Genomic DNA, 19,812 nt, shown 5'->3' with positions numbered 1-19,812 from the left:
TCAAAGTTCTTTAAATTTTATTCGATAATTTATCAAAAAATTTCAAAATATAGAATATGGTTTTATTTTAATACTTAGATGGAGACTTACTTAAGAATTTCTTTATATGGTTTAATTTTAAAAATGCATAAGATAATCCATCTATATCTATAATCTATAATATGAATAAAGCCAGACCTATTCATCTTTTTCTCTCCTATAAAATACTTGCTTCTCATGCATTCTATTCTCTGATGCATTTGACAATTAATTTATTTGTCTATAATAATTGCCAATAATTTCAAATTATCTCTACACAAATGGCCTTCTATAATTTTGAAATATAATTGATGCATTCTCTTTTTGTACTCATGTCTAATAATAAGTAATTAATTCTAGAAACATAGAGTATTTGGGCCACGCCTCATATGTCTTTTCCTTCTAATTTTCAAATTTATTTGTATTTCAAATTAAAATTCCAAATTTCTTTTTTGGACGAATTTCGAAGCTTTCAAACATAAGGAACTTTAAAAAAAATAAAATAAAGAACCTTATTTTATTATTTTAAATCATGCTGTATTTTTTAATTTTATAAATAGACCAAATAACAAGTCATGAAAATTGACATACACAAAAAAAAAAAAAACTATACTTATTTATAATGCAACAAAAAAAAAGTTGTACTACAGGTTATTTTTGCACTACCATATATATCATTATGTTTCACTAGCTTATTTGTACTACAAATATATTTTTAGCATATTTTCTATTAATTTCTATTAATACGATTATTAAACCAATTAAAGCAAATACGTTTTTAGCATATTTTTAATGCAAATACATTTTTCATTTCTATATTCATAATATCAATTAATTGATTGATATTAATTAATTGATTCACTCATCAATAAAATAGAATGAATTAAAATCATATAAGGCAACAATTCAAAGAATTCTAATTCTAATAAATGTTTACTAGCTCATTTTTTCCGGTAAATAAAAAAAATGAAATTGAAATTGAAATATATTTATTTGGGCGTAAATTAGCCACACGTTTTGTTTAATAAAAATATAAATATCAATCTCTATAATTATAGTAAATTCGAATTCAAAGAATAAAATAAAATCCTCTAAATAATTTTGTATTAATCTTTGACATAAAATAAAAAACTAATTAAAAGAAGCATTTATCTAAATGATTTTTTTATAGTGTAAGGAAAAGGTTTTTAATTTTTATATTGTAAATAAAAGCTTTTTAATAATTTTATTTTTTAAAAAACTATAGGTACATTAAATCGAAATATTTTTTTTAAATGAAATATTTTTTATAAATAATTATAGCAACACTAATTTCTTTTTCTGAATACATTAAAAAAAAATTGACCGTAGTAGTATATATTTATTGACCGTAGTATATTTAAAATAGTTGGAAAATATGTTAATGCAATATATTTTCGGAAATGTTAAATATAGAATGAACCTCATAAATTAAGGCAATTTCAAAAATTAAGGGATTAGTAAAAGCTTGAGGTGGTAAACGATTTCTCTATCGTAAATTCATATTACTCACCTATTTTATATATATATATATATGGTAGTTGGGATGCGTATGAAAATTGCAAAGATCTCACTTATGATTGATTGATTTTTATTTTATATTTTTATTTTGTACAACACTTTTGGTTTATGTGTGAGACATGTACTTTGATATCTTTGGTCATATGGTAAATAGTGCTTACGTGGGATATTATGAAATTATGAAATTAATTTAACTTTTTCTGTTTGCTCGGGGGCTTTATTTTAAGACATTTATACGAGATTTTATATTTTTACTCATATATTCATACATTGATCTATTTTTTGTATTTTTTATCGGGTCTGTGTTCATTTTCTTTTTGTTATTTATATATGACTTTTTTTTTTGTTGATTTATATGAAGATTATATATTTATATTCATATATTAAGACGGAAATCTATTTTTATTTTATAATTTACGTGAGACTTTTGTATTTATAATTTACATGGGCATATATTTTTGCACATGTATTACTTTGGGGCTATACTTACCTGACAGTCGAACTGTGAATTATCAGCGAATTCTTCCATGAGAACAAGAGTGTTAATACTACTTAATACCAAAAAAAATATATTACAATAAATACGTTATTTTTATTCATATATTAACACAAAGACATATTTTTTTTCAATAATTTATACGATGTTCTATATTTATTTTATTTGGAGGATATTGATGTGGAAATTAAATTAACTAATATAAGATATATTCAAATAATTTTTTTAGGGTATTTTTGTTTCATATTTATTTTACTATGGGTATTATGAGATTATTTTAACTTTTTTTGTTTGTTTGGGGGGCTTTTTTTAAAAAAGTTTACGCACGAGTCTATATTTTTACATATATATTAAGAGACATGATTATTTTTTTTGTAATTTATACGGGGCCTACTCTTTTTTTTTTTTTTGTTATTCACGCGGGAAATATATTAAAATTGTACGTTTAATTTTCCGTAAAATAAAAAATCAGAGGTACAATTTTAATTGAATTGTATATGATTTTAAAACTATTTTAATTGACTATATTTATATATTAATACGGGATCTTATTTTATTTTATTTTATTTTTGACAAATACGGGATCCTACCTTTTTTATGTTATAGTTTTTCATTTTTCATCCTTTTTATTTCAGAATGATGAAAATTTTAATATTAAAATGTTAATTTTTTTGTCTCATTTTACCCGTGCTTGGCACGGGTCCGGATACTAGTATGTAATAAGCCAGACTTATTTCTCTTTCTCTCTCCTCTTCTCATTCAACCTCATTCCTCACATTTAATGTTGATAATAATAATTGCCATCAATACCTATATAAGGAATTATTTTTGAAGTGCTGTATATAGCAAGAAATTATATAGTCATTATTTTTGTTGACGTAAATCATAAATTTACTCTAATAATAATTTTTGTGCCAAAGCAATTGTTTCTATTTTTTTTTTATGAAAGGAAGATTGCCAGCTGCATATAATAAATTAATAATTAACACGCGAAATTAGTGTTGCGTTTTTAACACACAAAATTTACAAATTGTTTCAATTTTAAATAATTTTTTTTTCGTCAAAAAAAAAATAAAAAATTTGAAGCTATTATATTATAAATTTCGCATATTAGAATTTTTTATAATTTTATAATTTTTTCAAACTACACAAATTATTATCAAATATTTAAATCATTTATTAAAAAATTAATGCTTTTAATTAAAATAACACTATAAGAATTTCTCTCCTATGAAATACTTGCCTCTTATGTATTCTTCTCTGTGGTTCATTTGACATTTAATACAATTATGAGTTTTAATGTCCATTTTCTCACATTTTGAATTTAAAAAATATTTCCTTAATTTTCACGGAGCAATAAATATGATATAATTTCAGTAATACATTTATTTCTAATTATGGTAAAAATACGTTTTTCTTGGCAATAGAAGAAAAATTCTTATATTATTTGTGAATGAAAATCATACATAATGATGGATGAGATGTTTGAACTAATTTATTATCATACGTTGTGTTTTTGTTGATTTTTATGTATATGTTTTTTAATATTTTTACTTTTAATTTATACAATATACTTTTTTATGTGGTTTTGCATTGGTAGAATTTTATGTTATGGTTCTTATTGTTAATTTGATGTAAATATACATGTTTTGATTTCCAGGGATTCCCATGGAGATTGATTTGTGGAGATAAAGTTGAGATTCATGAACAAAATATATGCAACATTCATATTATTGAGGTATTATTATTTTGTGCAATTGTTTATTCTTCTATTTTTCCTACAATTATAATTAATCATGCTATGAAGGACTAAACATATACTCGATTCATATATGAGTTAAGATCCGTTGACACCAGGTGTCAAACTAAAGTTTAACACCAAATCTTAACCATTTAAATAATTTAATCCTACCGTTCAAAATATCTCATTGAAAAGAAAAAAAAACTACCAGATCACTTTAGTCACTCTTTTCTCCTCTCGCTTATAAAAAAAAACTCTTTTCTCCTCTCTTGCGCTTTGCCGTCGCCGATAAGGACACGGAAGTCTGTTTTCACAAATATCTTTCTTTTTCTCATGATCAATATACATTTATTATTCGAGGATAGATGCAATGATATCCACTATTTTATTCATGGGTGGATCAATATACCTTTCTTTTTCTATTATTTTGATATGTAGATATCACCATTTTATTTATGTGATAGGTATTTCAGGTATAGTAATATCACTCTTTTTTTGTCTTTATTTTTTTTTATTCACTTTCTCATCAAATTTTCCTCACATCAATTTTAATCTTCTTATACTTTTGTTTAATCTATTTTTTTTTTCAGCTACAACAATCATAGGTATTCTCCTTTTCTCTTCACCTCTTTTGTGTGACTTATTTGTACGACGTTTTTTTTGGTCTAATTTTTAATACATTTCTATCATAATTGAATACCCTGATTCGAGTGTTTGCAATGTGTATAACCTTAATACATGGTTTCTAATTTTGATTATAATTGTTTTCATTGTTTATTGCAGATTCATGATCCAGTAAAAAGATAAGAATGTTATACCATCTATATATGTGATTGATCTGTGGTTTTTATTTATTTATTTGGTCAAGATATGTTGTTTTTATTTTATATTGGTATTTCTAGACATCTATATCTTTCTTTTTTTTGATAATAGACATCTATACCTTACATGTTAAGAAGATGAAATAATTACATGTAGTAGACATCTATATTAATGGACCTCTCTGTTATTGAGAAGATGAAATATTATATTTATCTTACATGTTTACTGAACCTCTCTATTGTTATAAAATAAAAATTTGGAACTCTCTATTTTTTTTAATTCTTTTTATACGTATTTTTTCATCTCTCATTCTTTATTCTTTTGGTTCAATCTACATATATATACATATATAAATTATTATTCTTTTATTATTAAAGCTTAAGTAAAAAAAATGTAGAAACTTTAAGTAATTTCTAATTTATATAATTTTCTATAAGCAATCATATATAAACCGATTTCATTTTTTCTCTCCTATATCATATGGCCTGATTAAAACAACCAACACATCTCCTTTGATTTTGCCTTCAATGAAATCTATCTATATCTATAATCTATAAATCTATACATATAATAAAACCAGATTTATTTGTCTTTCTCTTTCCTCTTCTCATTTATTCTCATTCCTCATGCATTTGAAATTTAATGTGGTTATTAAAATTAATGACAAAAAATCAATCTGTCCAAAGTGATGATAAAAAATGAAAATGGTACATGTAGAAAAAGCTGTCCAATGCAGTCCATTTGTATATTTTTTTGAACAACCAATTATCCTGTCCAACCCATTTGCGTATTTTATTTCATTAAACCAAATTAATAAAATTGTTGACCACACACCATTTGCGTATTTTTTTGCCTTTTTTTTTAAAACGCATCATTGATTTATTGATTTAATGAAATAAAAGTCATTCCATTTGTTAGACCAATAATGTGTTTTTAATAAGGAAAAGTTTTTCTATAACATTAAACTGATATAAATACAAATAATAAAATGACTTAAAAATTTATTTGAATCTTTTTATGACAAGAAAAAAGTTGTCTAAATATAGCAATAGCAATAATAAATTCCACAATTTTATGCGAAAAAAAAAATTCACATAAACTGTTCAATTAATACTTTTATTTTTGGCCAAAATCGTATAAATGATAATCAATTATGTAATTAAAGAATGACATAAAAAAAAAGCTGTACATATGAGAAATATATGCCATTAAAGACTAATGAATTAATGAATGATGAATATACATAACCGATAAAATAAGAATTATTCTTACTATTAAAACAATTTAAAATAAGAATTATTATTAGTCATTGCAATTGTAATAGGATAAAAAAAATGATTGTAAACATGTTTATTAAAAAAAAATGTGTGATATCCTCTTTTAATTTATTTGTAAAAATTGAGAAGCTTTATACGATTTTGTTTATAATTCAAAATTACAAATTTAGAAAATGACTACTATTGTACATATTTATTTGTTAGTATTTATTTACACTTTTAATTTTAAGATATTTCATCCATAAATCAGGGAAAATAATTAATGTGATTATTTGATGTCTTTCTGTTCTTATTTTTTATTCTCATATCTTATTTTTCTTGCAAATATATGATGTATTTTTTTTATAAGTATTTAATCCCGATTTTTTTATTTTTATTATGATTTTGAAATATTGGATTTAATCATCTGTTATATTTCATTTGCATATATGTAGAAATATTGGATTTAAGACATTTATACGGGATTTTATACTTTTACTCATAAATTAATACATAAACTTATTTTTTTGTATTTTTATGTGGCCTGTGTTCTTTTTATTTTGTTAATTATATATGATCTATTTTTTTTATTTATGTGAGAATTTTGCACATGTATTATTTGGGATATATATGCACATGGCGGTCGAACTATTAATTATCAGAGAATTCTTCCCCTAAGAACAAGATGGTAAATACCAAAAAGTATATATTTTTGATAAACGAATACCAAAAAAATATATTATTATAGGAACCGTATGTTTGTTCATATGTTAATACAGAGACATATTTTTTATTTATAATATATACTAGGTTCTATATTTATTTATTCGGGGGATATTGACGTGAAAATTAACTAATATAAGATATATTATATTATTTGGACTTTTTTTTAGGGTTTAAACTTTAATGTACACATGACACACTCATATCAATCCTCTTCTATCATTATTATGCTTCAAAAAAATAAAAGGAAACAGAGCAAATATTATTTATTTTATCATTATACATTTTGATTCAAATTTCACAATAAGCAATGGTGATTTATTTCTAATTGCAACGTCAATTGCTATTGGAATCTATTGATATATTGTTTGATAGCTGTTTTTCAAAGACTTTTGTACACATGACATTTCGATAGTGATCCCCTTCTCATATGATTTTGACAATAAATTCACGTAAGCAATATCAATCTCATTCAATGTAAAACGCTGCAATTTATTGATCTTTACTAATAATATATCTTTTTTTTTACAAATTTTTACAAAAAATTACTAATAAGCCAAATATATATGAGAGAAAAAATATAATATTTTTTAATATAATTAAATGCTTTAAATGCTATAATTTGAGTATTAATCCTTTCTCAAAATATTTGGTAAGGATTGGTTAAAAAAAAATATTTGGTAAGAAAATACTACAATGACGAAAGAAAAAGTATTTAAAAAAGAGATTTAGTAAAAAGTACTATATATAATTAGTAAAAAAAAAGTAGTGGTTAAACGGGAAGTTAAATTTGAGGAAAAGTATTCATAGTAGTTTTGAAATTTTCCTTCGTCTTATATTATAAATAAATAAATAAATAAATTCATATTTATTAAGAAAAGTAAAATAGAATAATTTAAAATATGAATTTTTGTGTTTTACTTGCTTGAAATAAGTTTCATGGGAAAAAGAATTTACAAACACGTTTTTACCCGTGATTTGAGTCCTTTTTTTCAAAGAATTTTGGACACATGTCATGTCCAAAAGGCTTCTCTTCTCATATAGCTTTGACAATTAATTCACATAATTCACATGAGAAACCAAAAATTCAAATTCTACATAGACAATTGATGATTTATAGCTGTACCATTAATACTAATAATATGCAAATTGGACGTTATTAAAAACATTCTATAATGAAATAGGCGATGCAACATTCTATTAATAGTTGTACAGAAAATTCACATCGTTAAGGAATATTCTTTTTATTGCAAACATTAATTTTATTATATTTATTGTACCTTAAAAATATCCAAAGCAATGTTTTATATTGAATTTAATCATTTATTATATTTTATTTGCAGATGTATAGAAAGACTATGAAAGGAATGAATTAATACCAAGTTGGTTGCGATAGAACTTGACGGGATCAATGATATTCTTTTCTTAGAGTGGATTAAATTTATTTGATTAGGTTAAGATTATTTTCTGTATTAATTTTTTATTTATTTAGAGAAGACCAATAATTTGTACCAAAAAAAAATAGAGAAGACCAATAATAAAGAGGAGGAAGAGAATTGTTCAAAAAAAAGAATGAGGAAAATAGTACAATTATTTGAAGACATTTATACGGGATTTTAAGACATTCTCCTATTTTTTATTAATTTACTATTTTTGTTTATCTATTTTATTTGTTATATTTTTATCGTGGTTATATACTTTTATTTTAAGACATTTATACAGGATTTTATACTTTTACTCATATATTAATACAAAGACCTATTTTTTTGTATTTTTATGTGGCCTATGTTCTTTTTATTTTGTTATTTATATATGATCTATTTTCTTATTTTTGTGAGAATTTTGCACATGTATTATTTGGGGATATATATGCACATGGCGGTCGAACTATTAATTATCAGAGAATTCTTCCCCTAAGAACAAGATGGTAAATATCAAAAAGTATATATTTTTGATAAACTAATACCAAAAAAATATATTATTATAGGAACCGTATGTTTGTTCATATATTAATACAGAGACATATTTTTTATTTATAATATATACTAGGTTCTATATTTATTTTATTCGGAGGATATTGATGAGAAAATTAACTAATATAAGATATATTATGATAATTTCTTTAGGGTATTTTTTGTTTCATATTTATTTTACTATCGAATTTAACTTTTTTTGTTTGTTTTTTTTTTTTTAAAGTTTACACACGAGTCTATATTTTTACATTGAGATTTACACGGGATTTATATTTATATATTAATACGATATCCTATGTTTTATTTTTTTACTAATACGGGATTTTTTTTTTATGTTTATAAATTTCCATTCTTTTTATTTGAGAATTTTGAAAATTTTAATATTAAAATATTATTTTTGTAGTCTCATTTTACCCGTGCTTGGCACGGGTCCGGATACTAGTTTTATATATATATAAACCGAAATATTGTGTTCCAAATTTTTTTCCAGATTTCCTGCATAAATTCTGCATGAGACCCTCAACTTCCACAATTTATTTGAAATACTAAACGATGTCCGATTTGAGTAAACGACCACTTGTTGGAAATCTTAGGGTGTCAAGAATACAAATATAATTTTTGTTTTGAGGGTTAACTATCCAATTGGTTCAGTTTGACCAAATAATGGGTACTGGTACAGAAACAGAGCAGAAACTTTTCTCAAACTTGCAGGTAGATTTTCACATACTATACTTAATGAAATTTAATAATTCCGGCGTCAATCTTGTAGTAAATGTTGTCTTCTTTACATTAGATTAAAATCCATTAGCATACGACTTATATTCAGAGAGCTATGATAAATTTACCACAGGTATCTCTACAACATTTTGCAGAAACTTTTCTCAAACTTGTAGGTAGTTTTTCTCATACTATACTTAATGAAATTTAACAATTCTAATGTCAATATTGTAGTAAATTTTGTCTTATTTACACTAGATTAAAAATCATTAGCATACGACTTATATTTAGAGAGATATGCTAAATTTATCATATGTAGCTCTACACGAATTTTCACATAAATTTTTCTTCTTTTAGGGGGGGTATATGTTATTTTGGTTTATATAAACTGAATTTTTTTCCATGTTTAAAAACTTCGGTTCGTAAAAACCGAAGTTTGTTGGCAAAATTTTTTCAAATCGCAAGGGGCAAAATGAGATTTTTGGGGGGTAGAAAAGAAATGAGGGGGGTTGGGAGAGAAGAGTTCTTTAAAAAAACAAATTGAACAATTTTTAAAGAGATGTTAAATAAAAAAATACACCCATTTTTCATCTGGATAGTTTCTCTCCCAACCCCCCTCAATTCTTTTCTACCCCCTGAATTTCCGTTTTTGCCCCTGGGGGTACTGCGGTTTATACGAACCGAAATAAGCTGACATTCTGATAAATTTCGGTAACCACTTACCGAAATCTGGGACATTTCGGTTCGCAGGTACCGAAACAATTATTTCGGTAAACTTCTACCGAAAATGGCCTAATTCCAGCGACCAACGTACCGAAATCTAGGACATTTCGGTTCGCAGATACCGAACAAGATGACGTTCGTTTTTTGTGTACCGAAAACGCTAATGTTCGGTTTGCAGTTACCGAAATGGTCTAATATTTGGCTTCGGTGAATACGAACCGAAGTTTTTTGGCAAAAATGTTTCAAACCGCAAGGGACAAACTTGGATTTTTGGGGGGTAGAAAAGAATTGAGGGGAGTTGGGAGAGAAACCATCTTTCATCCGACTTTTCAGCCCAACTTGCTGTGGCTTGCAGCCCGTATGGGCCGACTTCAAACAAGTCGGGTAGTCCGTTCTGACATAATTAGTTTTGCACACTAAAATTTAAGATATTATTGATTTATATGTTCACCTCTTATGCTTATTGGACAAACAATTGCTCCAAAACACTAAGACATAGTTTGAATAATTTTTTTATTCTTATAAATATCTCAAATGTTATTTTTAGTCTCTATAAAAAATTTCACAAACTTTTATTCCCCAAATATTTTTTGCCACAACTGTTGATTCATTCTTTTAAATCAATTCATGTGTATCATTTGAAATTTTGAATTTTATTCTGCAGTCTTGTTTCGCATATTATAGAAATCTCTTTAACAAAAGGTTACCTTACTTTAAAATGAAATGAATTAAATATGAATTTTTATATTTTTTGTGCTTAAAAATTTGGAAATTTTTCCGCTGTCTGCATTTTTTTTGTAAGAAAGCTAAAAAGGAAAGGAAAAAATAAAATTAAAAAGAACTATTCACGAGGAAAAGAAGGTTTTCATTGCTTCATTTTTAAGAAGATCACAAACGTCTTCTCGAGAAGAAGCATATGAGTTAAGTAATCGGCATCTGAGAAGGCTTCAAGTCTTGCGAAAAAATCTTAATAAAGTTTTGTATCGGATATTGTGCATTATAGAACCTCGACCATGACGTCCGACCTAACAATTTTGGCATTTTTATCAGTTGAGCTAGGACCTACGGATGATCATATTACATGTTTTAAATCAACTTTATAAAAGTTTTTTCAAACTAGTGATCAAATCTACAAAATCATAATAATAATACTAATAAAAATAAAAGAGATAAAAACTGTCTTAAAAAAATAATGATTCTATATCCCATAATGACATATCCTCTCCTTACAAATTGGGCACGTTTTATGAACGCGTTATGTTGTCTACATGTCACTCTGTCTTAGCCAATATTTACCCAAATTTATTGCCCTTTTTAATATTGGTCTGTCATCTCATCTTAACCCTCAATATATATATATATTATATCTACCGGTTTACGTTGCGCCTCTCTGTCTCTCTCACATCCTCTCCTTAATAAAGTTGTCGTTTTCTTGATCCTATTGTCTCCACGGTTTTGTTTCAACCTATAGTTCTTCAATCCAACGTAGACACATGGTTCTTACAAATCAGACCACCATTTTCTGGTTAGAGGTACACTTCATTACCCCTTTTTTTGTTTTATGCAAATGTTTTTCAATTCAATTAATTAACAATTCTTTTCATTGTTCACTTTTTGTTCTTTTCTCCATTGAATGTATTGAAAATTGTTTTTTAACTACATCATAATGTAAAAATTGGTCAAATCGATCAGATCATATTAGATTCTTGACTCTAATATTCTTTTTTGTATAATTACATTTGTTTTCTAATATTTCGTATTTAATTTCATAATCTCGAGTATATGTGTTTAGAGTATACTAGTTACAAAATAAAATCAAGCGATCATGTCACGTTTTGGATCTATTTGCATTGTGAATGCCAGCTTTATTTTCTACGATGGACGTGAAACATTTTCCTTTTTCATAAAAGCCAATATAGAAGGAAATAATCAAATTAATTATGTTATTTTTCTATTTTGTGTAAATTTCCTTTTTTATAAAACATTACTACCGTTTTAGAAATTACATATCAAATAAATTTTATTACGATAAGTACAAATTTAAGTACAAATTAGAATGAAATCATTGAATGGAAACCAACTGGAATTGACCAATGCATGGAATAGCAATTAACACTTGGTTCAATTCACCTCCCAATGTGTATAGTCAAACAACTGCATTTCATGTTAACTCTACTTCTGTTCATCTGAAATGATTTGATGTATGTAGTGCTACTAGTATTTTTTTTTCGCTTTTTTTTTTTTTTCTGTTCTCTAATAATTTATTGGCTACAAATTTAAGTTTAAAGATAAATAAATACAGTGTTTGAAGTTTGAGGTAATGAAATCTCTTAAGTGTGAGAGAGAATAAAGTGTAATCTAATACCATCTAAATTTATTTTATCTAAATTTTTATATGTTTCTTTCTCTTGATCAATGGTAACAAACCACACTTTATTCTCTCACGTGTAAATTACACTTGAGAGAATCTATTCCCGAAGTTTGAACCCAACAACTACACAATGCAGTATATGCGATATTCCTATCAACTAGTTTATCTTTATTTTTTTTTAGGCTTAATTAGTCTATTGGTCTCTTAAAAACATTTTAGGTTTCACAATTTTCCCTTAAAGGAAAAAAAGGTCTGAATTGGTCCCTTAAAGACATATATGTTTGTCATATTGGTCATTTCCGTTAAATTTTAACTTCAAATATAACAAAAAATTTCAATTGTTAAAATTTTAAAAATTAATAAGATTTTTGGTGGATCATTTAAACTTAATGACATCTACAATCCAGTCAACTAAAACCAACGTTTTTTGTAAAAAATTGACGGAAAGGACCAATGTGAGAAACAGACGTGTCTTTAAGGGACAAATCCAAACTTTTTTTTCTTTAAGGGACCATTGTGAAACCTAAAATGTCTTTAAGGGACCAATAGACTAATTAAGCTTTTTTTAGGCTTAATTAGTAAAATGGTCCCTTAAAGACATTTTTGTTTCAAATTGGTCCCTTAAAGAAAAAAAGAAAAAAAAATGTTTGAATAGGTCCCTTAAAAAAAATGTTCGAATAGGTCCCTTAAAGACATATCCACTAATCAGTTTGGTCCTATTCGGACCTTTTTTTATAGACCAAACTGATTAACGGAGATGTCCTATTCGAACCTTTTTTTCCTTAAGGGACCTATTAAGACTTTTTTTTATTTAAGGAACCAATTTGAACCAAAAATATCTTTAAGGACCATTTTACACTAGTTTTTTTTTTTTTTTTATATATAGAACTAGTCTATGTTTAATTACAAACTATTTTTGTTAAAGAATTTTATAATTAAGGTTATATTTGATGAAGGACGACTCAACAATTTTTTTTATGGAACAACTCAACAAATTGGAGCACTTTGATACCGTTTAATATAATATGCGATACGATTAGGATATATTCGTGTCATAAATATATTTATATATTAGGATATAATTATTTGATTATTATTCATGTCATAAATATAAAAATCAACTATATTAATTAGTCCAAATTTAGAATAAAATATTTAAGATAGGTGACAATTGATTTAAATTGCCAATGCTATTTTCTCTGAATATTTTATTTGTAAAATCATTTTTATTTTTTTATTTTATTTATAATGGAGCCGGGAATTAAACCTACAATTTTTAGCATATTACTCAAGCCTCTCACCGTCGGATCAAACCTAGTAAATTTACCATGTATAAATGGAGCTAATTATAGTAATTAAGTTAAATTTTAGAAGAGTGAGGATCTAATTACTACTTATAAGTAACTTTACCATAGTAATAAAAAACTGAAGTGATTTTTGTGTCAATTCATGATTTTAGTAGTAGAAAGACAATACCTACATTACTTTGATTTCATTGTTTTTTATTGGTTCAGAAATCATTTCTTTGTTTATTGACGTCACTAATATTTTATTTAAATATATTTAAAATAATATATTATTAAAATTTATGATTTATAATTCACCTGAGTTGGTTCGGTGATATTGAAAAGAATAATGCTAGCAACACACTCTTTAACAAACACACTCCAACACACTCTTTTTTATTGGTTGAAATTCACATGGGTCCCATAAAAAAATGTGGACCCATATAAATTTTAACCAATAAAAAAAAGTGTGTTAGAGTGTGTTTGTTAAAGAGTGTGTTGCTAGCACTCCTCTATTGAAAATAATATATTATTAAATTTATGATTTATTAAAATTTATGATTTATGATTTACATGGGAGTGTGCTCTATTTATAGTCTGATGTTCAATTTTCTGATTTACTATATTTTTATTCATATCATGTTAAGATTTTTATTACAATTTAATTCTCTATATATAGAGCTATAGAGCCATAACTAAATTCATTCTTCTTATGTGTCCTTAGTTTTCTGATTTTTGAATTTGAAATTTTCACAGGAACCTGGTCACTGGAATCAGATTTGGATACACTTTCTTCCTTTTTAATTCCTTCTTCATTGCTTGCCACCACCTTCACCAAAACTTAGCCACTACCTCACTTCCTCTCCCCGCTATCTCTTCATCCAAAACACACCCTAATTAAAACCCTTCACTATTCATATAACTCACTAACAATTTTTTTCACACCCCCCCCAGTCCATTTTTTTTCCTCTCTATATATTTCCTTCATTCCTTCTCATTAAACAAACCAACCAAAAAAATTTCAACTCCTTACATTATCATGAAACGAAACTTTAACTTTACATCTACAATATATCCTACAGAAGACTATGACTTCATTGGGAACGAGAGTTGCATCGACTTTCAATCCGAAAATGATGTCTTTAACATTGATCATCAGAATACTCTAACTTCTTCCACGGACAAGAAGATTACAAGGTGCATTAGATATAAGGATAAGAAGAGAGAGTTTCCTCCTCCTATACATTGTCTAGCTCAAATAGAAAACCACGCTTCGCTCATGCGATATGCTTTAACAAGGTACTATACTAATGAGGGAAGGTTGATCATCAAGGAAGAGAAGTTGCATCATGAGTATATTCAATCACACAGAGAGAATGGTAGACTCACCTTGCAGCTTGTTTCACTAGACAATGAGGATGATGAGGAAGAGGAACAAGATGAACAAGAAGAAGAATTAGCATCATTGCCAACTAGTCCACAAGATATTAACAATGTTACTTTTGATCAAAGTGTTGTTATTAATGATGGTTTTGAAGAAAAAGAAGAAGAAAACAAGGACAACACTCAAAAGAGTGTTAGTATTAGTGATGAGGTTGTTGTGGAAAATGAGAATGAGATAGTAGGGGGTGCAAATAGCAGGGGAAATTGTTTGAATTGCAATAGTATGATATCAGCTCCTTCGGGTATTTTTGGGGTATTGCCACTGCATCCTCTGAGAATAGTTCGTGGTTGATTTTTTAAACTAATTTCTTATTTGTTAGTTAAATTCATTAAGCTTTTAGACCCTTTAATTTGATGGCTAGGGATGATTGTAGTTCTTGGCAATGTAGTTCTATTTCTTTTTAGTTCTTCCTTTCTAAGTATAATCAATTTTAATGTCATCTTAATGTTCCTTGTCAAACTTTTGATTATGGATTTAATTGATATGCGCCGATGGTGTAAAAATTACACTGTCAATCAATACCAACCATGTTTTTCGTCATATCACCTCACTTCACCTCACTTTCTTGACATGACATGACAAAATGATGTTTATTTATTGGACGATCGTGTAAAACTATTTTACACCGTCGGTGATCAATTAAACTCTTTGATTATTAATAGGCGACAACTTAGTTGTCCTTCGACAAAAATTGGGTTACCACGTAAAGAGTGATAGATATTCACTTCCAATGTCATTAAGATGAGATATTTTCAAATTTCGCAATGAAGCTTTTTTAATTATCAAAGGTTTGTCTAATTTGTGCAACGTTGTACACGTTAAAATAAATAAAAATAATAACTATTGATTAAAAGATTATACATTAAATATAAAACACATAATAAATTTTAATATAAATTTACTATTTTAAACTTCACATGTGCAAATTTGCACATCATAAAAAAAAAACTCGATTATCATGAAGGGGAGTTTTAAAATCCCACACACAGTTCAAAGTCTATTGTATTACGATAAAAAATCAATCTCCATGGCAATAAATTTAAAAACAAGTTCAGGTAATTTTTTTCTGGTATAAATATAAATGACTTAAGGAAGAACCACATCTCACTAGTGAGATGCATTCAAAGTTAATTTTAAGTTGGCAAACCAAGTTATTTGAGAAGGAATTAAGCGTCGAGCAATTTAGCCAAGTTATCCAAAATATTCTTGTAAGCAGACTTAGCTAGATGAGAGTGAGACTCAATTTAAAGATAATAGGTTTCTAAATTGCACTTTTAACCTCCTAAATTTTAGAAACTTGTGATTTTGACCCCTAAATTTTTAAAATAACACTTTTGACCCATATCTTTACCTTTTTTCTTTTTTGTAAAAGATCAATTTCGATGAAGTTGATGTGACAAGTCACTTGACTTAAGTGACTCAGCTACCACATTATTTTTTTTTTGTCCATCTAATAATTTTTTAAAAAAAAAAGAATGGAATGGGTAGTCACGCGAAACCATATTTCACTTTCACACATATATTTGCATATACGTACAACAAATTTCTAGAATGATGATACAACTTTCTTTTATTGAATATTGATTAATCAGTATTAGGAACAATTTTGTTAACTCACAATAGTTGAATTTTAAAATATAGACAGGTTTTAGTCTAAAACGAATTATTGGAAAGAACCCAAATTGGATTCCTAGTTGAAAGAGGTGGGAAAAGTAATTCAAGTTGTAAGCCCAAAACATTTGTTTGGGTGAATTTTGAGCCCAAAAAACTAAGAATGATGAGTGTGTATGTATAATATATATTGAATTTAGGTAAATAAATTCCCTAAGAAAGCAAACGAAGCGTAGCAGGCAGGATGAGCGACCACGACCAGCAGCAGGAGGTGTTTGATGACCTACCTCGGTCCCTCGTTCTCTTGGAACTCATCGCAGGAATGATTTTACCTCCCTTCGTCATAACTGGATTTAGTACGTAGTATTTTTCCCTATTTCACACACACTTTCATCATAATCATTTTATTTTATCATCTCATTCATTCTACTCCGTTTCTTCCTTTAAATTAGGTTACAATATGGTCCTCCTCAGTCCTCATCATGCACGAGGTCAATTTGAATAGTGATTTACAGGTAATCATGTTGCTATACCTGTCTGTTATTGGTTGAAACTAAGTGAAACAAACAAGGTGCTCTATTTTGTAATTAAAACTAAAAAACAAGTAACTGAAGCAGAACCAAACACTCCCTTATATTAGGAACTTGACTTCTAAATAACAATGCCCCCAACACCTTTCTTCATTCTTTTGGTGTGCATATTGGTGTTATTTATCTTTGTTTTGTATTTTCATGTTTAGATAATAATGGTCTCCTATTGTCGTAGCATTGTTGTGACTTGAATTGTTTGTTGGTGATTCTATATGGTGTTGACTGTTGAGTTTGTTTAATCTATTTCTGTGTACCATGTAATTGATTTCTGATGTTCTCACTTTCGCTATTTATGTTTCTCTGTTGAACTGATTGATGATGTTCTCACTTACTCTATGTATGTTTCTCTGTTTGTATACTTTGGTAATATGTACAGCGGAGCTTTAATCAGTCGTCGAGTCATTGAGGTGTGATCAGTTAGAGAACCAGTCTGTGCACAAGATGGTGTTAACTCCAATAGCTATGTTTTAGTATGGACTTCTGTGTGGAAACCTTTGTGATGTTTGAATGTGATGTATAGAATGCTAACTCCAATAACTTTAATTTAAAACTATGAATTTTAATAGTTTGTGTTATACTAATATAGTGCTCTTAACTATGACAGTTGAAAATTTTGTAATAGTCATAATGTCTCGATGAGTTGTTTCTAATAACTTTTTTATGAAACGATTTTGATGAGGATTTCGGTCAAGATTTTAACAATTAACATCATTGCTATTTTATTATAGACGAAGTGGCAAGAACCACAGAAAAACACACACGCAACAATGAGGTTCCGAGTACGAATTTGAATGAAGGTGTCCTATCCAACCTAGCAATATCAACTAGTCAATTAGATTTTATATTTTCCACCTTTATATGATCACTTAATTAACCATGTGAATAAAGATTCTAAAGTAATATTATTAGTTCATGACTATATGTTTGGCATGCGACATCGACAAAAAAGGTGAGTGATGTGATTTTGATTGCAAGGTTGTCATCCATGGTTTCAAATTGCAGTCCTCAAATGCATTTGTAGCTACAATACAAAGGATTTTTTGAGGTGCCTGCTACCGATTCACAGTCACAATTTTGACTGCATCTTTGTGCATTTTACTGCAATATAACTTAACCGCAATTTAGAACCAGTTTCATCTGCAAGGTTGGATACATAACCACTGTGTTAGAATAATGCAGGGGAAGGGATTAAGGCTGTTTGGTGAAAGATAAGTGGCATGAAATGATAGACAAAAATAATTGATTCAAACTAAAATCATTGGAAACATTGGAGTGACCTATGAACATGTGAACATAAAAAATATAAGATAATTAGAGTGCATATACTTGATTACAGAAACCAGAACACATTTCTAAATATAAAATCTTAGTTACAACGAGATTAGGAAAATGACCTCTTGTATTGTATATTACAAGAGGATCAATACACATAAATGGTTTTAGACCAATAGAAAAACAGGATCTATTCGAGAGATGAAAAATTAAAAGAATGAATAAAGTAATCTTTGTAACAGAAAATTTCAGCTTAATTAGGAGTCATTGGAATCTGATATCTGAGAACTTTTCCTATGTTGATGTTTCGGAAACCACATGAAACACCCACTTGATGTTTTGTCAATAGAACCTTTTGTGTCTATAGTACCAATAATCTCCTTCACCTCTTGTTTTTGTTCTTGAGCTATTTTCTTCATTTTTTCTTTGTACATCTTCTGCATCACGTATGTTTCAGCGAGTCCATATCCAACTGATGCCATGCCTAGTTAGTAGAAATTGATGAATGATAATCAAAAGTGTTTTTTGAAGTGAGAAGAAAGATTGAAGTAATTTGTATATTTATAGACTTAATATAGGCTTGGGGAACAAGAAATGAAATTTCTCTCTCTCACACCGTCTAGTTTGACCCATCAGTTGCCTTTCTTCTTTGGGAGCTTCTAGGGTGAAGTCACAAAACTCACTTCTTTGATGAAGTTTGGTCAACTGTCCAATCAAGAGACATGTTGAATTAGTCAATGCCACGTAAGATTATAGGTAAAGTTTTTCAATGAATCAGCCTAACATATAGTCTATCGTAGATCATTATTTATAACCATTAGATCAAACAATCTCACCAACATATGGATTATATTATTTTCCTTTTCTTCCTTTATTAGAAGAAAATACCTTTCTTAAAAGATATTTCATTTTGTAATTTTATTTCACAGAAAATTCAAAGAACAAAAACCTGTGTGGTTTTTCACCGGCGGTACACACGGCGGCGTTTTCGTTGCCACCGCACACAAAGTTTTTGCCATCACTACGCACAGATTTTTCGTTATCTTTATGCACATAGTTTTCTTCGCCACTGCACACGGCGTTTTTGCCATCGCTGTGCATATAGATTTCGTCATAACCACCAGTCCACCACCACCACTGCTTGAATTACATCAATCCATAACAACACGGTTTGTACTTGTTAGTTTTGGATCTGGATCTGATACTTCACAGTGACAGCGTATGAATGTG

General features: G+C 27.5%; 1 protein-coding gene and 1 long non-coding RNA gene across 2 annotated transcripts; both read left to right on the top strand.

The window, feature by feature from the left end:
* Positions 1–11,390: 11,390 nt before the first annotated feature.
* On the top strand, positions 11,391–15,636 carry LOC123907336. Its single transcript, XM_045957550.1, has 2 exons — positions 11,391–11,540; positions 14,422–15,636. The coding sequence occupies exon 2, from the start codon at positions 14,705–14,707 to the stop codon at positions 15,398–15,400; it is 696 nt and encodes a 231-aa protein (XP_045813506.1). The 5' UTR covers positions 11,391–11,540; positions 14,422–14,704; the 3' UTR covers positions 15,401–15,636.
* A 1,241-nt stretch (positions 15,637–16,877) lies between these two features.
* On the top strand, positions 16,878–17,944 carry LOC123910044. Its single transcript, XR_006810114.1, has 3 exons — positions 16,878–17,076; positions 17,173–17,235; positions 17,687–17,944. It is a non-coding gene; the product is annotated as an uncharacterized LOC123910044 (long non-coding RNA).
* Positions 17,945–19,812: the final 1,868 nt, after the last annotated feature.

The sequence above is a fragment of the Trifolium pratense genome, linkage group LG2 (assembly GCF_020283565.1).
Source record: "Trifolium pratense cultivar HEN17-A07 linkage group LG2, ARS_RC_1.1, whole genome shotgun sequence".
In the NCBI taxonomy this organism is placed as follows: Eukaryota; Viridiplantae; Streptophyta; class Magnoliopsida; order Fabales; family Fabaceae; genus Trifolium; species Trifolium pratense.
This window is presented reverse-complemented; position numbering and strand designations above follow the sequence as displayed.